The sequence below is a fragment of the Miscanthus floridulus genome, chromosome 4 (assembly GCF_019320115.1).
Source record: "Miscanthus floridulus cultivar M001 chromosome 4, ASM1932011v1, whole genome shotgun sequence".
Lineage (NCBI taxonomy): Eukaryota > Viridiplantae > Streptophyta > Magnoliopsida > Poales > Poaceae > Miscanthus > Miscanthus floridulus.
The window spans coordinates 115,877,789-115,901,221 of record NC_089583.1 but is presented as its reverse complement, the minus strand read 5'-3'; the positions used below and the strand labels follow the sequence as shown (position 1 = coordinate 115,901,221).

General features: G+C 53.9%; 4 protein-coding genes across 5 annotated transcripts; 1 reads left to right on the top strand and 3 right to left on the bottom strand.

Moving 5' to 3' along the window:
* The first annotated feature begins 63 nt into the window (after positions 1–63).
* LOC136552769 (pentatricopeptide repeat-containing protein At1g26900, mitochondrial-like) lies at positions 64–1,956 on the top strand. Its single transcript, XM_066544335.1, has one exon. The coding sequence runs from the start codon at positions 222–224 to the stop codon at positions 1,878–1,880; it is 1,659 nt and encodes a 552-aa protein (XP_066400432.1). The 5' UTR covers positions 64–221; the 3' UTR covers positions 1,881–1,956.
* A 140-nt stretch (positions 1,957–2,096) lies between these two features.
* On the bottom strand, positions 2,097–5,140 carry LOC136552771 (transcription factor BHLH062-like). The gene is made up of 5 exons (XM_066544336.1): positions 4,883–5,140; positions 4,674–4,776; positions 3,575–3,693; positions 3,032–3,159; positions 2,097–2,773 (listed from the first exon to the last, which is right to left on the bottom strand). The coding sequence occupies exons 2-5, from the start codon at positions 4,742–4,744 to the stop codon at positions 2,291–2,293; spliced, it is 801 nt and encodes a 266-aa protein (XP_066400433.1). The 5' UTR covers positions 4,745–4,776; positions 4,883–5,140; the 3' UTR covers positions 2,097–2,290.
* A 6,565-nt stretch (positions 5,141–11,705) lies between these two features.
* On the bottom strand, positions 11,706–14,265 carry LOC136549153 (uncharacterized). Its single transcript, XM_066540436.1, has 6 exons — positions 14,153–14,265; positions 12,777–13,356; positions 12,573–12,728; positions 12,342–12,492; positions 11,923–11,997; positions 11,706–11,845 (listed from the first exon to the last, which is right to left on the bottom strand). The coding sequence occupies exons 1-6, from the start codon at positions 14,263–14,265 to the stop codon at positions 11,706–11,708; spliced, it is 1,215 nt and encodes a 404-aa protein (XP_066396533.1).
* Positions 14,266–19,579: 5,314 nt separating this feature from the next.
* LOC136552768 (origin of replication complex subunit 6) lies at positions 19,580–22,617 on the bottom strand. Of its 2 annotated transcripts, XM_066544334.1 has the most exons (10): positions 22,350–22,617; positions 22,210–22,256; positions 22,004–22,108; positions 21,839–21,919; positions 21,538–21,649; positions 21,378–21,440; positions 21,163–21,250; positions 20,927–21,024; positions 20,030–20,123; positions 19,580–19,935 (listed from the first exon to the last, which is right to left on the bottom strand). In XM_066544334.1, the coding sequence occupies exons 1-10, from the start codon at positions 22,467–22,469 to the stop codon at positions 19,862–19,864; spliced, it is 882 nt and encodes a 293-aa protein (XP_066400431.1). In that variant the 5' UTR covers positions 22,470–22,617; the 3' UTR covers positions 19,580–19,861. The 2 variants fall into 2 exon arrangements, with proteins under 2 accessions (XP_066400431.1, XP_066400430.1); XM_066544333.1 differs by having other exon boundaries at positions 22,210–22,617.
* Positions 22,618–23,433: the final 816 nt, after the last annotated feature.

The window sequence follows — 23,433 nt, the reverse complement described above, 5'->3', positions numbered from 1 at the left end:
TGGGCCGGGTTTCAATGTAAGTGTCATCGGCCCGGTCTGTGTTGATATGGGCCTTTTCCGCTAGATGGGCACCCCGAACGCGGCTCACAGCCCACGTTCTGTCTGCTTTGGCGACACGCGCACGCGCGCCTGCCGAACAGTCTGACGTCTCCACGACGAACTCATGCGACCGAGCCGGCGAGGCCGAGCTCGTGCCCTCCCGCCTAACCCAACCGAGAGCAATGCCGCCGCGGAAGCCGCTGACGGCGCTGCTCAAGTCGGCGACGCGGCCGGGGCACCTGCTCCAGCTCCACGCCTTGATGCTGAAATGTTCCCACTTCCCGCACCACGCCTTCCCCACCGCCAGGCTCCTCGCCTCCCCGCTCGCGCCGCTCCCCTACGCGCTCTCCCTCTTCGCCGCCGTCCCGCGGCCCACGCTCTTCCACCACACCGCCGTCCTCCGCGCGCTCTCCTCGTGCCCCTCCGCGGCTTCCCTCTCCGCGTCCCTCTCGGTCCTCACCTCCGCGCGGACGCGCCTTCCCGAGCTCGACGAGTTCGCGTTCCAGCCGCTGCTCGCGCTCTGCGCGAAAATCCCCAATGACGCCGAGGCAGCTTCGGTTGGCAAGCAGGTGCACACGCTCGTGCTGCGGTACGGGTTCCTGGACATTGTGAGCCTTCGGAATGTGCTGTGCCACTTTTACTGCAGCAGTGCGAACATGGCGGACGCGCGGAGGATGTTCGAGGAAATGCCTGAGAAGGACGCTGTGTCGTGGAACACCATGATTGGGGGCTATATCATGCTGGGGGATGTGGGCACAGCTTTGCAGATGTTCACCGCGATGAGGTGGTCTGGATTGGATGTCAATGTGACAGCGGTGATCACCTTGATTGGGTGTGGCTGGCAAGGGGAGTCAGTGCATGGCTTCTGTGTTAAGGCAGGGCTCTGTGGCGATGTTAAGGTTGCGGCAGCAATGGTGGGGATGTACGTGAGGGAGCGCAGCGTTGAGTGTGCAAGCAAGGTGTTTCATGAGACAGCTAGACCAGACTTGGTGCTGTGTAATTGTATGGTGGATGGCTATGCAAAGGCAGGGCAGATTCAGGAGGCGATGGACATGATTGACGGAATGGGACGGCACGGGATGAGACTTAGTTCAGGGACGCTTGTGGGTGTACTCTCTGCGTGTGGAGCGTCTGGGGCATTGGCAGCCGGTCGTTCTGTCCATGAGCTTGCTGAAGATGCACGGCTTGAGATTGACAGCACGCTCGGGACAGCCCTCATGGACATGTACTTCAAGTGTGGGTGCCCCAGCGAGGCAGCTGCAGTCTTCGATGCAATACGAGATAGGGACGTGAAGGCATGGACAGCGATGATCATGGGATTCGGAGTTAATGGGCAGACAGGCTCTGCCATCTCCTTGTTCTGCAGGATGGAGGACGACGGTGTGGCTCCTAACGAGGTCACCTTCTTAGCCCTGCTAACTGCTTGTAGCCATGGCGGGTTGGTGCAGGAAGGGAAAGAATTCCTTGAGACAATGGTGCGGCGATACAGATTGTCTCCAAGCCCTGAGCACTACAGCTGCGTCATTGATCTCCTGGGAAGAGCAGGGCACCTACACGAAGCCTATGAGCTCATACAAAGCGTGTCGTCACAGCGTGATGCTACGGCGTGGAGAGTGTTGCTTGCCGCCTGTAGAGTGTATGGCAATGCGAAGCTGGGGAGGATGGTGCAGGCACAGTTGGACGCCATTGGCCACTACCACCCTTCAGATGCCATTCTGCTGTCGAACACATACGCATCAGAAGGCCGGTGGGATGAGATAGCTCAGCTGAGGGATTCAGAAGCGCAGAAAATATCTGCGGAGAAGGAAACAGGCTGCAGCTCCATTATTGTGTCTTGCTGATGTATCCAGAATTGCTGAATTTAAGCAACTAACAACTGAACTCAAGGTGGGATTCCCAGGCAGACTAGCTTTTGATCGGGGTTATCCAACTTGTACAGAACTACATATACATAGAAGAGTGATTAAAATGTTTTCTAGAATCGGGTACTCTTTGAACTCCTGCTTGGTACAAATACTACAGATGAACTTCGAAGTGAACGAACAAACAAAGATAGATTGCTCCCATAGAAGTAACTAGTTGAAGATTAAGTTCAGGTAATACAGAGTGGAATGATATTTACACATGCAGGCACACAGCAGCACAGGTTTTGAGGTTTCTTTAGCACATCAGCTATAACGGAAACATTAAACTTGAAACTGCGAAAACTTTTCAAACTGTGAGCCAGATCTCTCGTTTTCTAATTCAGCTGTTAGCAGTTGCCTACCCCGCCTTCCTCTCTGCTACCAGTAGTGCCACTGCTGCATTGCTCATCTTCCATTCTTGGAAGGACTGGATATACATGTACAGGCAAAGTTGTCACTACTGGTGGGTACCTTGCCTGCGGCCGCATCACATTATTAGAGACCCCCTGGTTTTGTGGTGGCTCAGTATCTTCAGTAGGTGCAGCTTCAGGGAATAGCTGTAGCTCCCGCCGTGGGGCAGCATAAGATTGCTCAACGACTGCTGGCTGTTGCAGAGGAAGTGCCATTGTTGCAATGACTTGTGGATGTGCTGAATGTTGCAATGTAAATACTGTGGTCGCAGGATGAGGTGCTGTAAGATTTGATCTAGAAGTGTCATGACTCCAGATAGGGTTGCCTTCTAGCCGCATCCTCAGCTCATTTTGAAGTTCTGAGATTTCACCACGGATCACATTGGTTTCATCCAGTAGTTCATTGTTCTCCAAGGCAACCTGTTTTGTACAACGAAGGAAGCACATATTGAATTACTGGCTAGGATATAGCAAATCTTTTCAAGTGCTGCTGTAAGATTTATTTGCTAATATTTGCAAATTCTGAGTACACAAAATTACTACCCACAGATTTTTCTCGTTCATGAATTACCACCTACAGTCTACAGAACATCAAATTAATCAAATTCAAGGACAATTTAATTAAATTCCCCAAGTTGTGATACGGCCAGGTTTCAGAAATGAGAGGAGCACACTTACATAATGAGATTCATTCTTCAGTGTGTTGTTCTCCTTTCGAAGAGATTCTACTTGTGAAAGTAGATCTTTAAGTATTCGCGTAGTGTCACTTAATATGCATGCCTTCCCGTTGTTCTGCCTATCAGGTTCTGAAAAGAGATGACATTGCTTAGGAAAAATATCAACGTAACTTTGAGCAAAAGTAGAGTAGTAGTAGAGTTGAGGCAAATAATCAATAACCATATATGCATGCAGCACTTGTTGCAAGATGTGTGTATAACAATGTCAAGTGCGTGTTGAATATTATTCCACATAACCACGTAAACATGCTCAACTCTGAAAGTAAGGACTTGGAAATCCAAAACTAAATAGAATCAACAAACAGCAGGCACACAGGTGAGTTGCAAACTACATTGACCAGGACAAGATATCTGAAATAAACAGGATGGCACTCCATAAAACAAAACACCATGGATTCTCCAAGGTAAGAAAGAAACATCCTCTATAATGCTGTGCAACCATAAATCATGTTGTTGTAAGTTAAATTTGTAACAGAACACATACCTAGCATGTTTCCCAGCTCGCCGAAGAGATCATTCTGCTTGTCACGCTTACGTTTCTCCCTCTCAGATTTATGCACTTTCTTTGGAGCCTTCTTTTCGCACTTGTTGTTCTGGATAGGCCTGTCAGATGTTCAGCATCAGCAATAAATCGTGTCATGCACTTGTAGTAGAAAAGCTTGCTAATTAGTGAGTCATGCTCAAAGAATGTAACAAGCCTCTGTCCCACTCTCTGGTTCTACCTTATCCACAGCGTCGACATTAGAGAAAGCCTAATTTCGTTTGAAGGAATTATCGATTATTTAGCGACAAACATCCACATTTGCTTCCACTAGTTTTGCAGGTACATGGTGCAAAGCATACGGAGCATAATAGGGTGTTTGGTTTGAGGAATCACTCCATCTTAGATGAGGTGGTGCATCATGATTCATGAGTCTATTCCTCATACTAGTACTAATTATTAGCTTGAGAGAAATGAGGTGATGATGCATCAGCATATTCCATTCCACATACCAAACAAAAAAAAGTGAGGGATGAGTAGATGATGGACTAAGGCCTTGTTTAGTTGGCGAATTTTTTTGGGAAATGGTATTGTAGCACTTTCGTTGTTATTTGGCAATTAGTGTCCAATCATAGTCTAATTAGGCTTAAAAGATTCGTCTCGTGAATTTCGTCTAAACTGTGTAATTAGTTTTATTTTTTATTTATATTTAATGCTTCATGCATGCGTCCAAAGATTCGATGTGACGGGGAATCTTGAAAAATTTTGCAAAATTTTGGGAACTAAACAGGCACTAACTCATTCCTCAAACCAAACACCCTATAAGTGTTTCACATGAAGCCTTTTTTTTCGAACAGCAGCATATCATCATCATTGAATTAAAGAGAGGTTTAAACCAATGTTAGACATTATTCTAAATTATGCGTGCAGAGATCGACAAGAAACACTACTGATCATAAAAGAGGAGTACGGATTCGTGTGTAGCTAGTGTTCTTCCCCTGCAAAGCCCAAAGACCTACTGCGATCAAAGGCGAAAGAAAAACTACAAAATGTATCTGCCGTTTTTCCCCTGATTATTCAGGGGTCACGACCGAAGACTCACCCTTGAACGAGCTTCTCCGCCGGCGCCGTGGTGGCAGCGACGGCGCTATGCGCCCTGTCCCTGGGCACCATGCGTGATCAAGGGACTTGATCCGATACCTTTCCTGCGACAACAAATAAAGAGCTCCGCATCAGTTCCCCACACCCTAACCACAGAGCAACCGAGGGCAAGGGGGGGAAAAGCAAGGACTAGGGTAAAACGACCCTCACCTTCCCGAAACTACCTCGAATCGAGGTCAGGATGAGAGATAGCGGCGCGATGCGGCCAGATTTGAGGGCTCGGTTCAGCTCGGCCCTTTCTTCGATTGCTGGGGAGGACCGAGGAGGATGGATAGGCAGGGAGGAGAGAGGGAGAAGAAACGGAACGAGGGCGGGTCCCACGGCGGGGCAGGAAGAAGAACCGGGAGCGGAAGGCGGAACTGCGATCTCTGTCTCACTGATCCGTGGGCCAGGTGGTGGCGTGGCCCGCGTGACGGGGGGGAAGGGTAGTTGCCGGGCCCGGTGGGCTAGACGGCGACACGCGCGGGGCGTGTGGGAGGCACCCACCGCTGCTCCGCCCTGGCGCGTGCTCCGCGTGGACGCGGATGGGATGGGATGACCATGAGGGCAGTCCCAGTGCTACAAACTACACGTAGTTTCTATACCTATTAATTTCCATAGACACTATATATAGAAACCATAGCCTCAATGGATAGTTTCTACGGAACAATTTTTTATCCAATCACATACATTCTCTCTCCATTCTCCATCAATCACATTCCTTCGTGTCTTGGTTCTCGTATAGACATGGTTTCTAACTTAGACCCGATTTATATGATTTTTACTCTCTCTCTTCAATAACTACATTGCTACATCAGCAAAGCGTTTATGTGGCAATATAATTAATATCCATAGAAACTATGATGATTTCTGCATTGGGAGTGCCTTGACATGGCCACCACGGCACCACCAGCGCCCTACATGTGCCAGTGCCGCACGCCCCAACGCCCTTCTTTCCAGGCCCAAAGAAATGGTTAGATTATTACGCAAGTGTTTTCTTCTAGTATAATTTAATGTGCCAGTGCCGCACGCCCCAACGCCCTTCTTTCCAGGCCCAAAGAAATGGTTAGATTATTACGCAAGTGTTTTCTTCTAGTATAATTTAATGCGTACTTTGTTTTCAACAATTCGCAAAAATATACGCACCGTGCAAGTAACGGCGCCTGGGTGGCTTGTTGAGACTCGAGAGGCAGCTACATGGTACGACTGACTGATTGCGTTTTAGTCCAGGCTTATGCATTCTAGCGGAGCCAAGATGAGCATCTCGGGAGGCTAATCAATAGAGATTTAAAATAAATGTCGAAAATTAATAGTGAAATCACGTTTTTGCTACAGTAAATACAAAGAAAAATCGCTGGGGCTGCTGCCCCCTAGCCCCCGTGGATCCGCCAAGCATTCAGAAGAATTCGAGCACAAAACAATCCAAACAAACTAGCCATCCTTCTCAGGTCACGCACCGTTTTGGCGTTTTCCGCGGGGTAGGTGAAGTCTAGCAAAAGAGCTGCAGGGAAGGGATCGCGTCGGGCGGGGAGGAAAGGTAGTGCGTGGCGGACACACGCGATCCGGTGGCGCCGCTGGCCCCGGACGCCATGCAGTAGTTTGCCCGATACGGCGATACCCACAGAATTGCTCGGGGACTCGAGGCTCCGGGCTCCAGCGGTCCAGCCACACGCCCACACCCGACCCCAAGAGCCATGGTTTTGACCCCAAGAGCCTCGTTTTCTAAAGCCCAGCGCATCACGAACACGACGAACTCGCTCGCGATTACGAAATACTAAGAAGTACCGCAACTTGGACTACGGGACAAGGCCTGCATTAGGATAAGCGCAACGAACGGCAAAAGCACTTTCACTCGTACTTTTCAATCTGGGTGACTCTGGCACTCTGCTCCTTGACAATTTCGCCCTTGTTTAGTTGGGTGAATTTGGATTTTGGGGCTACTGTAGCACGTTCGTTTTTATTTGACAAATAGTGTTCAAACATGGACTAATTAGGCTCAAAACGTTCGTCTCGTAATTTCCCACCAAACTGTGCAATTAGTTTTTCTTTTCGTCTACATTTAATGCTCCATGCACGGGCCGCAAACATTCGATGTGACAGGTACTGTAGCAACTTTTTAGAAGTTGGGCACCAACTAAACACGCGCTTCATCACTTAGAAGAGATATCTTGCTATTCATTCATCTCGTATTTTTTAGAACCCTGGAGTCCTGGTGCCCACATGAACACTGCCCAACGCCAGGGCGTCAGGGTGTAGGTGCCGCCAATTGGACTGACAGCACCAAGGAGACCACAGATGCCAGACCAACGAGTCAAACCAAGACATTTCTGAAAGCAACTTCGGCAGTTCTCTACTTACGGTGTGTCTGATCTGAGAAATCAACTTATTATAGATAATAAAGTGATGTATCGTGAGTCCATTCATCAAATTTATTAGAATTAACTTTATTTCTTATGCTAATACTAATTATTAGTTTGTGAGAAATATAGTTGACATGGATCAACTCATTCTATTAACAAACCAAACAAAAGAAAACTATAGTGATATGACGATGGATCACATAGTTCCACCTACCAAACATGAAACACCCCCATTAAGTTCTTGTCGGGTACCACAAAAAGGGGTCCCCTAAGCGACAATAGAAAAGATTGCTTAGAATCCATCAAAATCAAAGCCAAGGAACAACTATTAGCTAAACACCAAACATGTCCGAGATTTAGCTAATTTCTGCCTCGCTAGAGGCCTCGCGCGGAAGGCCTCGGACAGCCTACCAGTCTTCCGTCTCACTCGAGGCCTCGCGCGAAAGGTCTCGGCCGGGGAACCAATTCTCCGTCTCGCCCGAGGCCCCGCGCGTACAGCCTCGGACGAGACGCCGATTCTCCACCTCGCTCAAGGCCGGCTCGGCAAAACAACCCCGTCGCCTCCGCCTCGACCAACTTCTCGGACAAGACGTCGCGTCCGACCGGCGCGGTCGACCGTTCCCGCGATATCAGCCGAACGACGGCTCGACACAGCGGCGTGGCCGACTGAACGCCAGTCACGTCGATGCCACGACGTCCAGCACAGGACAGGGGTTACCGGGCACTGAGCTCGATACTGTGCCCACGACCGGCGCCCATACTGCACTGTGCTACCTAACCCCTGCTCCAGAAACAACGAGGCATGTGGAGTCACGTCCAGGTTACTATAGCATCAGAATCAATGTACAGAACCAACTGCTCCCCCCCCGCCTCGGCAGTCTACTTTAGGGTCTCGGCAACCTCGGGATTCGCGCCTGCCGAGCCCCCTACGACGGCTCGGCCTTGGCACCAACTAGGTCTCAGCTCTTCACACAACCAACGCACTGCAAGCAGCACGTCGCTCGCCAGGCCCTGCGTCCAGCCAGCACTGGAGCTCCCACGTCGCACAAGTTCGGATGTGACCGGTACGTCGCTCCAGCGCTTCAAGGACGGGACCACTCCATCAACCATACTGGCATAATAATAGGTTATAGGGCTCAAGCATGCCGCCTCTGTTCACACGGCGCCGCATAGCTAACACATGCATCACCCCTGTCCCCCTTCAACTATAAAAGGGGGGCGGACGAACTCATGAGAGGGGGGAACACACACTCGGCTTTCTGTAACACGCACGCTTCTCCACCGCCTTAGATCAATATCTCAAGCAACCCACGCGCGCTCCGCGTAGAGACCTGGAATTAGCTCCCTCTCTCGTCCTGCTTGTAACCCCCTACTATGAGCATTTCAGTGCAAGGAATACGAGGTCGATCTCCCAGACTGGACGTAGGGCATCCATTGCCCGAACCAGTATAAATCTTGTGTCTCTTTGCATCACCATCCGGGATTAGGGGCACGCAGCACGTTTTTACTAGTTAGTTGAGGGCCCGCCGGTCCAAAATACCGACAGTTGGCGCGCCGGGTAGGGGACTTCTGTGTGTCAGCTTCATCATCCTAATGAGTTTCGGATGGCAGATCATGTACGACCACTGCGTCTCAGCACGGTGATCTGGTTCGGGAGCCTAGAGTTCATGTCTCTAGGATGTGAGTACGATATGGTACTTCTCACGCCCCGAGCCCCACCGATCGACGACGACGTCATGCACCCGTAGCCCAGGCACAGGCGGCGCCCGGGCGGCCGCTCTCGTCGCGCTCGCCAGGCATGACGCGAGCGGGGCCACCCCGACACCATGCTAACTCAGGGCGACACGCCACTCTCCGCCGGTATCCCACGACCAGCTATTGGCACTAGGCCCCTGGTTGGGGATCTGTCTAGCCTGAGCCTAGACAAGGGAAGGGTCCCTGATGAAGACAGGGGCAGGCGTGGGTCTGCTCTTCATCTCACCCCTTGGAGTACACATGTGCTATATGATTCGGCTCCACTTCGCCACCTCCAACAACGCAGCCGAGTACGAAGTCCTCGTCAACGGCTTGTGGATCGCCATCGAACTTGGAGCACGGCGTCTCGACGTTCGGGGCGATTCGCAGCTCGTTGTCGATCAAGTGATGAAGGAGTCGAACTGCCATGACCCCAAGATGGAGGCGTACTGTAAGCTGGTACGTCACCTCGAAGACAAGTTCGACGGTCTCGAACTCAACCACATCGCGCGTAAATTCAACGAGGCCACGGACGAACTTGCAAAGATGGTGTCGGCGCGGACCCCGGTCCCCTCGAACGTTTTAACTAGAGACCTCTACAAGCCTTCCATTGACCATGCCTCAGCGGCGGGAGAGGGCCCATCGGTCGTGCCCACCGCAGGGCTCGAGGCCCCCCTCCGTCGCCGAGACCCCTTCGACCGAACTCGAGGTGATGGAAGTCAACACGGAACCTCCCGAGGCCGACCAGGGCATGGACTGGCGGTTCTAGCTCCTTGATTGCCTCATTCGAGGAGAGCTCCCCATAGACAGAACCGAAGCCCGACGGCTCGCGCGATGAGCCAAAGCTTATGTCCTCAGCGACCGCGAGTTGTACCGGTGAAGCCCGTCTGGTGTCCTCCAACAATGTATCACTACCGAGGCAGGTCGAGCCCTACTTTGGGACCATGCGGCGCCTCGAACGCTCGTCGAAAACGCCTTCCGCCAAGGATTCTACTGGCCGATGGCGGTTGCTGACGCCACCAAGCTAGTGCGCTCCTGCGAGGGATGCTAGTACTATGCGCGGCGAACGCACCTCCCAGCTCAAGCCCTCCAAACCATCCCCGTTACATGGCCCTTCACCGTGTGGGGGCTGGACATGGTTGGGCCGCTACAGAAAGCCCTCGGGGGCTACACCCATCTGTTGGTAGCAATCGATAAGTTCTCCAAGTGGATCGAGGCTCGTCCGATCAATCGAATCAAGTCTGAGCAAGCGGTGTTGTTCTTCACCGATATCATCCACAGGTTCAGAGTTCCGAACACCATCATCACTGACAACGGGACGTAATTCACCGGCCGCAAGTTCTTGACGTTCTGCGACGACCACCACATCCGTGTGGCTTGGTCGACCGTGGGACACACTAGGACGAATGGCCAAGTAGAACGTGCCAATGTTATGATCTTATAGGGCCTCAAGCCGAGAATATACAATCAGTTAAAGAAGTTTGGCAAGAAATGGCTTGTCGAACTCCCATCAGTCATCTAGATCCTAAGGAATACGCCGAGCCGAGCCACAGGATTTACACCGTTCTTTCTAGTCTATGGGGCCGAGGCCATCCTCCCCACTGACTTGGAGTACGGTTCCTCGAGGCTTCGGGCCTACAACGAGTAGAGCAACCGCAGTACCCACGATGATGCCCTCGACCAGCTGGAGGAAGCCTGAGATGTTGCGCAGCTACATTTGGCCAAATATCAGCAAGCTCTACGACGCTATCAAGCCCGCCGCATTCGAAGCTGAGACCTGAAGGTGGGCGACTTGGTGCTGAGGCTGAGACAGAGCAACAAGGGCCGCCACAAGCTGACCCCGCCATGGGAAGGACCATACATCATCGCCCAAGTGCTAAAGCCCGGAACCTACAAGCTAGCCAATGAGAAGGGCGAAATCCTCACCAACGCTTGGAACATAGAACAGCTATGTCGCTTTTACCCTTAAATTCCCAAGCATTGTGTGCATTGTTTCCCGAAATACAATTAAGAAGCGTTCTTTAATTGTTCTAATTTTTCGAGAAACCCACCGAGCCCATCATAGGCCTCGACATTACGATAACACCATAAGGGAGACTCAGCTCTACCTCTACAGAGGTGCCCACTGTGGGGCTCGCACAGGACACGGCTCTGTCTCTGCAGAACCGAGCCTCCCTCGGGGGCTAGAAGGGGGGACTCCCCCCTAAGTCCCATGCACCATTTTTTTAGTCGTTTTTTCAAAAAAAAAAATCTATGCCAAACTCTCCATTATGCTCTGACAAGTTAATTGTAAAAGACCTAAGGACCGAAAGTCTATCTCAGGGCCAAAAGGTCGGCTGAGTTACGAGACGGCTTACGCCTTCGGGCTACGGCACTCCCTCACCACCTTTTTGCCCTAGGGATAGCTTAGGCTCCAAGGAAGTCCTTTGCAAGTGACATGCTTAGAAATAGGACAGAGGGCAGAGGCTCAAAAAATACATGGAAAAACGATTAAAGAAGCATAGACGCATGATTACTTAAAAAGGCCCCGATGGCCACCAACGTTACGGTAGAGTAACACAATCCCTAATCTAATTACACGGCCTCTTGGGCCCAGGTCAAGCCTTAGGGCCTCCAGCATCGACGGACGGTGTAGGAGGGACCACCTCCTCTTCGAACAGCTTGGCCAGCGCCGTGTCAGGGCCCTCCATTGCCTCCATCAGCTTCGTTACCGCCTCGTCAGCCTCCCCATCATCATCGGGCAGGACATAGCCATCGCTGATAGCCGCGAGGTCGACGCTGATGTAGTGCGAAGCGATAACGGCCAGGGCGCGCTTAACGCCCATGTGCAGCGCCCCTCGGAGTCGCTCACGCACTTGGCCGTTTAACGTAATCAGGTGGCTCCCGAGGGAGCTGCCCGACTAGACCCCCTCAACCTCTAGGGCCTCGTAGGCGGTACGAGCGGCGCTCTTCAGCGCGTCGTGCTCCCCGATCTCGGTCTCAAGCACCGCCTGCACGGCGACAGAGGCCTCGGCTGCCCGGGTGACCTCCGCCTCCAACTCTGCACCAAAAGAAACGGAATGGGGTTGAGCGCAAAGGAAAACAAGCCGAACAGGGGTGCAAGCCTACGGTACTCACCCTCGGCCTTTTCCTTCAGGCACTGGACCTCGACCCAGGAGGCCTCGGCCGCCCTAGAAGCCTCTCCCTCTAGCTCTGTATCACACCAAGGACTTAGGGGCCAAACGCAAGAAAAATAAAATAGGGGGAGTAGGACTCACCCTCGGCCTTTCCCCTCCAAACCACAGCCTCGGTCCGAGAAGCCTTAGCCGCCTTGAGGGCCTCATCTAAGGCATCTTTTGTTAGCTGGTGCGCACCTTACTCTGTCCCCAGCTGTCCAGCAAGGGCCTTGATAGAGGTCGTGGCTTCTCCAGCCCGGGACCTAAAGGCATCCCGATCATCGGCCACGCGGGTCAGCTCCTCCTCTAGCTCCTTGACCCACGCTGCCAAGGGAGCGACCTGCTCCTGGGCTGCGGCCACTGTAGCCTCCATATCGGTACCGCGTAGGCGGAGGTCCTCCACCTCCGCACTCCACATCGATAGAAGCTCGTTGGCACGAGCGAGCAGGTCCTTCTGCCACTGGAGCTGGCCCCAGATGTCCCTCTCCCATCGAAGGAACACTGACTTCCCAAGGGATCGGGCCTCGAGCTCCTAGATAGGCAAAACAGGGGTCATTCACTACAAGAAAACTTGGAAAAAGACGACACCACAGAAGAAAAGAAGGCACGAACCTGGGCGACTCCGGGCAGATCATCGGCCACCACAGACAGCACCGTTCGTAGTGACCGCTCCGCCAGCTGGCGGTATTGCTCGAAGGTGTCCCAGTGCCCGCGCTCGGCCACGTCCTCAAGGGCGAACAGAAGCTCCCCCTCAGGGTCGTCCCGGCTCTACCACAAGACACGCGGGTGATCCCACCCGTGGGGCTCTGGTCGTACCCACATGAGGGCCGAGCTTCCCTTGCCTAGGGTCAGAGCCGGCTGTTCCACAGCACCGGCCACCTCGGCGTCGACCGCTTCCCGGGCGCTCTCCCACAACAGCGGCAGGCCTTGGACTAAGGACGCCATCGAGGCCTCCGCCGCCTTCATCTCCACTTCCTGGGCCACCGGCTTCGCCGCACTCACGTCGGCCTCAACCACTGTGGCCTCGGTGGTCTCGGGGGCTCCGGCCCCCGCCGCTGCGGCCTCGGCGGTCCTGGGCACCCCAGCCTCTATCGCCTCGGCCTTGGAGGACCAGGGGTCCTCGACCTCGGTGGCCTCGGCAACTGAGGGCGCCTCGGCCCCACCTGACTCACGAGCCTCAGACTTGCAGGGCGGAGGCACTCCCTTCCCCATCTGTGTGAGGCTCGCCTCGGCAACCCCTTCTTGGGTGACCGGCTCCTTCGGGTCGACCCTCGCCGACGCCGCGCCACGTTGTATGGCGGCTTGCGCCTCCACCACCCAGTGGGCGGTGGAGCTGGGGCTCACCTTGAGCGCCTTAAATGGTGCCAAGGTGGGCACCTCAACAGGACGCTTCTGGCTGAAGAAGAAATACTTATGGGGTCAGCATGAGACCAAAGAACGATCGGAAAGTGCTGCAACTCTGCTAAAAATACGCTTACCTCGAGCGGGGCTACAACCACTTCTGCACGGTGACCCTCCTCGGCGAAGGCGGCAGCGGCGGTAGAGGCACGGCCTTTGTATCCGTCGGTGCTGGCCGATCCTCGATGGACCCTGGCGCCTCCTCGGTCCTCTGCGGGGGCAGTTGCGTCGCCCCCGCCGCCACCTACTCCACCGCTGCCGTCGAGCCCACCGGGCTGACGGTGTGCTTTCCCAACGCCCGTGCCTCGGGCGTGTCGGCCTTGGCCCCGGGGCGAGCGATCACTGGCCCCGAGGCATCATCTCCTCCTCCTCCTAGGAGTGCCAGGCTGCTTGTCAACGCCCAGGTCACCGTCTCCTCGACGTCAGGGAGATGGTCCATGGGACCTCACCCTCGTCATCCCCATCCGAAGCGTCCGTCGACAGTGACGACAACGGGGACGACTCCAACGGGAGACCATCCTGCCTTTGCTGTCGGTGGTGCTTCTCCAGTCCCTCGCGCACGAGGATTTTCCTCATACGCTTAGCCTCCTTGGCGTCCTTCCGCCTCTTCTGAGCCTTGGCATGCGCTCAGTTCACCACTCACCACGCTGCGTCCTCACGAATGGGCAGCGGGGAGGCTCACACGTCCCTCATGCCCTGTAGGAGCGGCGAACGCAAGTAAAGGACCGGAAAACGGTAAGGAACAAGGAGGCCTTGAGGGCCACAGCAGCGTGTGACTTACTAAAGAAAAGTACCCCCGCGACGGGCGCATCATGATAGGGGCCAGACCACCACCCCTCAGCTTCCCATCCACCGTCTCCCTCACCCGACGAAGAATCTTCTCGTCGGAGAGGGCGAAGGCGGACATCCGGATGCCCTTGATCGGCTCATCCGGCCTCATCTTGAACAGGCGCCGCCGCCGAGCCATCAGCGGCAGCACCCTCTAGCGGTGGAAGGCCGCCACGACCACAGCCACCGTGAGGCCGCGGCCGCGTAGCCTCTCTAGTCCCTCTAGGAGCGGCTGCAGCTTGGGCTGATCCTCCTTTGGGACACCATACCTCCACTTCTCCAGACAGCTCTCCATGATCCACCCGGTGTAGGGGGGAAGCCCGCTGTCGTTGTTGCGGAGATAGAACCAGCTGGTGTACCAGCGGCGATTGGTCGAGGCGAGCTGGGCCAGGATGTAAAGGTGCTGCTGATCCTGGCGCACTTGGAGAGTGCAGCCGCTGGCCCTCACCACCCTCCTTGTGCTCATCGTGCCTATCGGCTTGGTGGTGAGCCCCGCCCGAAAGAGGTGGAGCCACAACTCCCAATGGGGAGCAATCCCCAGGTACCCCTCGCAGACGGCGACGAAGATGGCCGCCTGTGCGATGGAGTTGGGGTTGAAGTTGTGGAGCTCCACGCCGTAGTAGTGCGGGAGCGCCCGCATGAATCGATCCGCCAGCAAGCCAAGGCCACGCTCATGAAAGGACATGAAGCTCACGATGTAGCCGTCACGTGGCCTCGGCTTCGGCTCGCCCGATGGAGTGATCCACTCTGGCCTATTGGGGTCGGTAACCGGGCGAAGAAGTCCGCCGTCGACGAGCGACTGAAGCGTCTCCATGGTGACGTCAGACTGATCCCAAGAGTCTGCGTCAACGATAACGGCGCCAGCCATGGGTGCGACGGAGAATATGACTACGACGGTGAACCTCCCTCGCTCTTTCTACCTTGGCTCTCTCTCTCCTTCTCCTCGGCCCTCTCTATTCTAGCAATGGCTCAAGGGTGGCAAGGGCAAATGCAGGCAAGGTAAGGAGGGGAGGGGCGAGGTTCGTTGCATATTTATGTAGGAAAGACATGAAATGGGCGGGCGACAAAATCAGGAAAGCTTCCCCCAGATCTGGCACAGTTAATCCAGATCCGATTTTACCGCCCATGTACCCACCTTTCCCTCGTTAATCGCATAAATAGTTATGTTCCCTCCGTTGACACGACGTCGCGTCCAACCACGGCGGCAGCAGGCGCCGTTCCGCCTCCCCAAGAAAATCGCCTCAAAAGGCGCGCCTACTTTTGTTGAACCGATGGGGGAGGGAATACCCCCCACTCGATTCCTTTCAGACGATGGAACTGGGCGCCGAGCCCACTACGGTCCAGGGGTTCGAAGGCTGGGCCCCCAAGGGTTTTGACAGCCACCCTAGGGCAACAGAGTCAGGAACAACTACGGGCGAGTCCATACGGGGCTGAGACCCAAGCAAGCGAAACGCTTGGGACGCCCTAAGTTGTGTCCGAGACCGGCAGGGAGGTCTCCGAATGGGATCCCACCGTAGGGAGGCACCGAGCCACCGGGGCCTAGCGAACGGCCCCGGCACCCACTAGAGAAACCCTCTAGTACTCTTGGAGTGCGTCTCTGGACTGCTAGCCGACCCCTAGTGAACGGGGCTCGGGCCTCCACTCGGACTTACCCGATAACAGCTCACCGGAAGTGCCACCGCTCACGCCCATCGAGGGTAGCCTGGCATATTCCACCCCTCCTTCCGAATGAAAAGGAAGCACGAGGGTCGTACGAAAAGCCAGGGGAACCCTGATGGCCCTCTCGCTCCGTGCAGAGGCTAAGGGGCTCTTCCTGCAACTTTGCCGAGACCCAGCGACCCAAGCTCGCACTCGAGGGGGCTCGGCAAAACAACTCCTCCTTCCGAACGAAAAGGTTGCACGAGGGTCATACAAAAAGCCAGGGGAACCCCTGACGGCCCTCTCGCTCCGTGCAGAGGCTAAGGGGCTCTTCCTGCAAATATGCCAAGGCCCCGCGACCCAGGCTCGCACTCGAGGGGCGCTTGGCAAGCAAACCCTCATGCGCGAGGGGCGCCCAAAAAGCTAGGGGAACTCCTAATCGCCCTCTCGCTCCGTGCAGAGGCTTGGGGGCTCTTCCTGCAACTTTGCCGAGACCCAGCGACCTAGGCTCGCACTCAAGGGGGCTCGGCAAACAACCCCTCCGTCCGAATGAAAAGGATGCGCGAGGGTCACACAAAAAGCCAGGGGAACTCCTAACCGCCCTCTCGCTTCACGCGGAGGTTCAGGGGCTCCTCCTGCACCTAAGACGAAGACAAGCACCCTAAGCTCGCACTCGAAGACTCGGAAAAACACGATAAAGGGCATCGAGCCCGTTACGGTCCAGGGGTTCGAAGGCTAGGCCCCTGAGGGTTTCAACAACCCCCCCAGGGCAGCAGAGTCAGGGACAACTAGGGGCGAGCCCACGCGTGGCTGAGGCCCGAGCAAACAATCGCTCGGGACGCCCCAAGTCGTGTTCGAGACCGGCAGGGAGGTCTCCGAATGGGATTCCACCGTAGGGAGGCACCGAGCCATCGGGGCCTAGCGAACGGCCCCGGCACCCACTAGAGAAACCCTCTAGTACTCTTGGAGTACGTCTCTAGACCACTAGCCGACCTCTAGCGAACGGGGCTCGGCCTCCACTCGGACTTACCCGATAACAGCTCACTGGGGGTGTCACTCCTCGCGTCCACCGAGGGTAGCATGGCACCCTCCACCCCTCCTTCTGAACGAAAAGGATGCGTGAGGGCCGCACAAAAAGCCAGGGGAACCTCTCATGGCCCTCCCACTCCGCGCGGAGGCTAGGGGGCTCTTCCTACAACCTTGCCGAGGCTCAGCAACCCGAACTCGCACTCATGGGCCCTACAAACGCAAGAAAAGCCCCTGGAGGAATATATCCACTCCTCCAGGGCCTCGGGGGCTACACCCGGCGGGTGCGCTCGCGCGCACCTACCGAGGCCTCGAGTACGAGAAGCCATCCCGCCAGGAGCTGCTGCAAGCCGAGCCTCGTCAAAATCTCAAAGAGAGCGCTCACACTCTTCCTGAGGCTCGGGGGCTACTGTCGGGTACCACAAAAAGGGGTCCCCTAAGCGACAATAGAAAAGATCGCTTAGAACCCATCAAAATCAAAGCCAAGGAACAACTATTAGCTAAACACCAAATATGTCTGAGGTTTAGCTAATTTCCGCCTCGCTAGAGGCCTCGCGCGGAAGGCCTCGGACGGCCTACCAGTCTTTCGTCTCGCTCGAGGCCTCACGCGAAAGGTCTCGGCCGGGGAACCAATTCTTCGTCTCGCCCGAGGCCCCGCGCGTACAGCCTCGGACGAGACGCCGATTCTCCGCCTCGCTCAAGGCCGGCTCAGCAAAACAACCCCGTCGCCTCTGCCTCGACCAACTTCTTGGACAAGACGTCACGTCCGACCGGCGCGGTCGACCGTTCCCACGATATCAGCCGAACAACGGCTCGACACAGCGGCGTGGCCGACTGAACGCCAGTCACGTCAATGCCACGACATCCAGCACAGGACAGGGGTTACCGGGCACTGAGCTCGGTACTGTACCCACGATCGGTGCCCATACTGCACTGTGCTACCTAACCCCTGCTCCAAAAACAACGAGGCGTGCGGAGTCACGTCCAGGTTACTATAGCCTCGGAATCAGTGTACAGAACCAACTGCTCCCCCCGCCTCGGCAGTCTACTTCAGGGTCTCGGCAACCTCGGGATTCACGCCTGCCGAGCCCCCTACGACGGCTCGGCCTCGGCACCAACTAGGTCTCAACTCTTCACGTAGCCAACGCACTGCAAGCAGCACGTCGCTCGCCAGGCCCTGCGTCCAGCCAGCACTGGAGCTCCCACGTCGCACAAGTTCGGATGTGACCGGCACGTCGCTCCAACGCCTCAAGGACGGGACCACTCCATCAACCTACCGCCATAATAATAGGTTACAGGGCTCGGACATGCCGCCTCTGTTCGCACGGCGCCGCATATCTAACACATGCATCACCCCTGTCCCCCCTTCAACTATAAAAGGGGGGCGGACGAACTCATGAGAGGGGGGAACACACACTCGGCTTTCTGTAACACGCACGCTTCTCCGCCGCCTTAGATCAACATCTCAAGCAACCCACGCCGCTCCGCGCAGAGAGAGACCTGGGATTAGCTCCCTCTCTCGCCCTGCTTGTAACCCCTACTACGAGCATTTCGGTGCAAGGAATACGAGGTCGATCTCCCAGACTGGACGTAGGGCACCCATTGCCCGAACCAGTATAAATCTTGTGTCTCTTTACACCACCATCCGGGATTAGGGGCACGTAGCACGTTTTTACTAGTTGGTTGAGGGCCCGCCGGTCCAAAACACCGACAGTTCTCATCTTGTAAGGGATGATGGGCAAAAAAAAACTCACTTCAGACCCTACCCTGTCCCTTAAATTTGAGGAGACCCTCAAATTCCCCCCCCCCCCCCCCCCCCCCCCCAATTCCCCTTCGGCCCTCATTCCTTAGGGCTCTGGGAGGAGCCTCTACTCAACTGTTTTTGGGTTCCTCTCGCATGTCGCTTTGAATCCACCCTCGCGTCCATGGACAGATCCAATGGAATTCCTCAATATTCCTAGGAATACACAACTATTTTGGTATACTTTTATGTATAGATGTGCATATATTTATATATACGTATAATGCCATATTCTATAGTATTTTCACTTATTGCATACCAAAATAGTAGAAAACAACCTTTTGGCCTGGCCTCCAAACTCCCACCTTCCTAGACCGAGCCATTCCACCCTTTCCTGGCCTCTCGCCTCATGACCCCGACACCCCTGGGCCTCTCACTGTCGCACGGTCACGGACACGGACGCAGTGCTAGGCAGGTCCCAGGCCTCATGTCTCCAAACTCCGGTTCCTAGTTGTTCAATTTTCTTTTCTGTTGTTTATCGTCGACTGATTTACAGTGCTATTTTGTGACTTTAATTGTCAGTAACTTACTACTCTGAATTATATTTTAAACCTATGGATTGGATTTTTTTTATGTGGAAGCAGAAATAGCCAAGTTTGAAATCCTAGCTCCGCCAATGCTTGCGTCGCTCCCTGACACCATCCTCTGGCCGATGATTCCTCCCGGCAGCACCGACATGGCCTCCTCCCCGTCGCGCCCTCTCCTCCACCCCCACCATGGCAGCTTCTCCCAACACCCCACGCAGATGGATGAGAAGGCGCGGCTCCTCCCGACGTCATCAAGTCTCCTTCCTCAATGGAAGACACGCCTCCTACGGTGTAGGTGCCGATGAGACTAAGGATGGAAAGAACAAAGAATGATGAGCGCCCTTTATGTCAATGTGCATCAAATAGTATTAGAGGGCTCCTGCTAGAGCACATGTAAAAAATCAAGCCCTCAAAAATAAGATAGAGCCCTCAAATCAAAAGTAGTGGACCCTAATTTGAGGGCTTGCTCTCATGTAATACGAATATGGACATGTCATTTACAGCAGGATGTTGCCCAAGAGCATTTTTCATGAATAAGTTATGTCACAAAGATTAAAAAAAAACATGGAGCAAAGGTGTCCGATTTTTTCCCTTTGCTTTCAGAAGCAACATCGATGAGGATGGAGCCTAGACCACTTTCAGTCTCGGGAACTCCATTTGCTGCGAAGAGGGTTCAGGTTTATCTAGTTGGCTGCAGAAGGTACTTCTGCCGGCTTCTTGAAGTTAAGTTGAGCTTGCCTCCTAGGCTTGGCAGGGTCTGGAAACGGAAGGGAACTAATCTCGTCAGACATGAGGTTAGATTAAGAAAAATAATAAATAGTCGGGGATGCAGAACAGGGCAAAGCACAAACCTGTTTTGGTTTTCTTGTTCGAGGAAAGAACAGACGACTTCCAATCATTGTATGCTTCTTTCTCCATCTTCTTGCGCCTCTTGTGAGTTGGTAACTGACATCAGAACAAGCAGACAGCGGTCAGACCCAAAATAATCCGTATAGACATTGCAGAAGTAACCTCAACAGGAAAATTGTGTAGATGCAACAAGACCACACTTTAACACATCATGGCATAGAAGAAACGATTAGATGCAGTTACTGTTGCACACTATTATATAGTAGGAACCATCAAAATTGCACAGCTGTAGAAGAAAAGACATCTTTCAGTACTGTTTTTTGTGTCTTTCAGTTCATTCAGATTTCAGACATCTAGCATGTACATAAACCTTATTTGAGCCAACCAGGGGGATACTGATTACTCAAAAAACTTAATTGATCAAACCAGGATTATATATACTAAGGGCGTATCCAGTGCAGAGAGCTCCCGCTCTGTGCGGAGTCTGAGAAAGGGTGTTAGTGGCAAACCTTACCCTCACCTGTGCAATGCGAGGAAACCGCGACTCGAACCCGGGACCTTCCGGTCACAGGTTCGAGTCGCGGTCTCCTCGCATTGCACAGGCGAGGGTAAGGTAATAAAGGATGTGGACAGGGTTCCATGCAGGTGAAAGCCATATACAAGAAACTGCACTAGTAGTAACTTTACGATGCAGGAAAATTTCAAACAGGAAGACTACTACAAATTAAATATAAAACCATTTTTCATCAGGAAAAGCATATCAGTGTAGTTGTGTTCCATGACATGCAATTCAAAATGCAGATTAAACTCCAGTACTTACTAAGATATTTTTTAGATGCAATTCAAAAGAAAAGTGAGATCAGTAATCCATAAGCAATCAGAAGTAATCAGGTACATACATCTAGCTCATCTAGATCATCATCTGAGGATTCATCGCATGCAGATGAATCACTGTCATCTTCATGTTTCCTTTTGCTTGGCAAAACATCCAGCAGTTCTGCAACAAGGACAAAACATAGGAGTTTAGTGGAGAGTTAGCAACACAAAGCTTTATTTGTAGCATGTATTTTCGCTACGTAAGTGGATTAATAACTCAATGATGTAAGGAATGGATCAACAATGAGTATGTAGGTACCTCTGTTCCCTTTGATGGACTTTGGATCCTTCTTCTCCTTGGCTATCCCAAAAACATCAAAGCAGAGGTCTGTCATTGATGTTGAAACCTGCAATCAGAACAACTGAAAGTAAGAAAAGAGCATATGCACAGTACACAATTTCAAGTGAGCACACAGCACAAGTGCACAGTGCAGCTATGCGCATACATACAAAGAGGATATGAATAAACTATACCGTTGTAAACTCGGTGCTGGATGTGCCACATAGATCGATCAGCTTTAGTTTGTCAACTTTGAGCTACAAGAAAAATAAGGAAAGCTTCAGCACTAAAGAAGGCAAACCGCCTATGCAATGCAGAAGAACAGAGTACACTGTTGATGAAACAAGCAAGCACCTTGTGCCTCTTCGCACATAAGTAGAATGCTGCTGCAGTAAACACTGGCCGACCAAAGTCAGTGCTTGCCCGGCGTGAAGGTGGCAATGCAGCAAGGAAGCGCTCCTTATAGCTGAAATGTATGAAATCTACCCTCAATATAACATTGAAACATCAGGTTGCAACTTGCAAACTTGGGCACAGTTTCAATGAAGCTCAAGTGACATAGTCTACAATTCGTGGTCTCGAGACAAAATTCATAATCAGTAGGCCCTCAAATATCGATGCAAGTGCAATCGGACTGCCATGAGAGAAGACTTACAGAGACAATCCCTTCTGAACGAAAGGTATCAGCCTGACACAACCAAACTGGATGCCCAATTCACGCACATCCAAAGTCGTCCTACAAGAGCAGATTTCACCTTAATAATCACAAGGTAGGAATTTGACGCTCTGAACGGCGAAACAGAAGGGAAGAGAAGCATACTTGACACCAAGACCATTTTGGAGCGCATTGAATGATCTGATGTACGCCTTCTCAGACATCCCGCTCATACGCACAGCCTCCGCCCGGTCAAATATCACCTGGAACCTGAGCAATCAACAGACGAAATGACACGGGTCACAACAGAGCCTAGATGGTTCCCTACACGGGCAATTCATCGAACAGTTGACCAGCAAACCGAGACTCACTTGGACGCAGCGATCTCCAGGCAGATGATGGCCTTGCAGACCTCGCCCTGCAAAAGCACACAGGTCAGAGGCACGTCCGCGCGGCGGAAGAAGGACGGGAAATCGGGGAAGAGGGTGGACAGGCAGTCCGGGCCGCTTACGATGCCGAGAACAGAGGAGTCGAAGTTGACGTCGCAGAGGCGGCGGAGCTCGCCGGCCTTGCGGATGACGGGGCGGGACCCCGAGAGGCCGAGGCGCGCGGCGATCGCCGACATGTCCATGGCCGCCGGCGCGTCAGAGGGGCGCGGATCGGTGCTGGGAATGGGGACGGGGAGCGGGAGGCGGATTTGGGCATTTTAGCGCGGACAAATAGTGGCGATCTGGGCGGTTTCGGGATCGTTTTGGCGGGCGACGGAAATGGCGGGAGGAGGGAATCGTAGCCTTTCGCGCCTAGCATGTCTCGACTCGAGTGGGTTTTTTTCGTCTTTGGGAGCAGGAAGGTGGGTTGGCGTGATATGATGGGCTGAATCATTGGGCGGTGGGGCCATCTGCTGTTACGCTATATCTCTTGGCCCTCCAAATTTTAGGGCCCGTTTGGTAGGGCTCCAGCTCCTCCAAAAACAGCTCTGGCTTTGGATCTTGTGCTGGAGCAGATTCTCTGGAGCTATTTTGGGAAACCGTTTGGCTGAACAGCTCCCTGTGTCTGTTATGAATGGCTAAGACTGGAACAATGTCGAATATGCCCCTGCATGAATAGCTCGCCTAGCCACGCGCCACCGGCCGGGGCCGGTCCCTGCCAGAAGCCGTCGCCCGGCCACGCACCAACGCTCGGGGTCGGTGCCAGCCAACCAGGCTGTGCGCCAGCCCACGCGCCACCTCCTCGGACGCCGCCCAGGGTCACGCCCGGCGGCCAGCCGACGGGGCCGGTGCCCACGGCGCCGCCTGCAGCACCCGCGAGGAGAGCGGAGAAGCCTCCGGCCGTTGCTCCTCCCGAGGGCGCCGCACCCATGGATCCATCTTCACCGCCACCGGATCTGTCGGTCTCCAGAACCCTCTTCCCATCTTGCCTCTCGTGCTGCAGTGCGTCCATGGAGGAGGCGGATGGAGCTCACCTCCAGTTCGTGCGGCCTTCAGTCCGTGATGCAGAAAGAGATAAGGCTTGGTGGGGAGACGATGACAGATTGCTGTAATTTCTTGAGAACTTTAGGGGCAAAGGGGTACCATGTCTGCTGAGTCTGACACAGG

What these genes read in the sequence shown, in the direction of transcription:
- LOC136552768 (XM_066544333.1), bottom strand. Translation starts at nt 22,469, where the DNA reads ATGGACATGTCGGCGATCGCCGCGCGCCTCGGCCTCTCGGGGTCCCGC. An exon ending in CAAAATGGTCTTGGTGTCAA is followed by an intron (nt 21,920 to 22,003) that starts GTATGCTTCTCT and finishes CTGCTCTTGTAG; the next exon opens with GACGACTTTGGATGTGCGTG. An exon ending in GTCCATCAAAGGGAACAGAG is followed by an intron (nt 21,025 to 21,162) that starts GTACCTACATAC and finishes TCCTTGTTGCAG; the next exon opens with AACTGCTGGATGTTTTGCCA.
- LOC136552771 (XM_066544336.1), bottom strand. Translation starts at nt 4,744, where the DNA reads ATGGTGCCCAGGGACAGGGCGCATAGCGCCGTCGCTGCCACCACGGCG. An exon ending in CGAGCTGGGAAACATGCTAG is followed by an intron (nt 3,160 to 3,574) that starts GTATGTGTTCTG and finishes ATCTCTTTTCAG; the next exon opens with AACCTGATAGGCAGAACAAC. An exon ending in TGAAGAATGAATCTCATTAT is followed by an intron (nt 2,774 to 3,031) that starts GTAAGTGTGCTC and finishes TGTACAAAACAG; the next exon opens with GTTGCCTTGGAGAACAATGA.
- LOC136552769 (XM_066544335.1), top strand. Translation starts at nt 222, where the DNA reads ATGCCGCCGCGGAAGCCGCTGACGGCGCTGCTCAAGTCGGCGACGCGG.
- LOC136549153 (XM_066540436.1), bottom strand. Translation starts at nt 14,265, where the DNA reads ATGTCCGCCTTCGCCCTCTCCGACGAGAAGATTCTTCGTCGGGTGAGG. An exon ending in ATCTGCCCGGAGTCGCCCAG is followed by an intron (nt 12,493 to 12,572) that starts GTTCGTGCCTTC and finishes TTGCCTATCTAG; the next exon opens with GAGCTCGAGGCCCGATCCCT. An exon ending in GGAGGACCTCCGCCTACGCG is followed by an intron (nt 11,998 to 12,341) that starts GTACCGATATGG and finishes GGTGTGATACAG; the next exon opens with AGCTAGAGGGAGAGGCTTCT.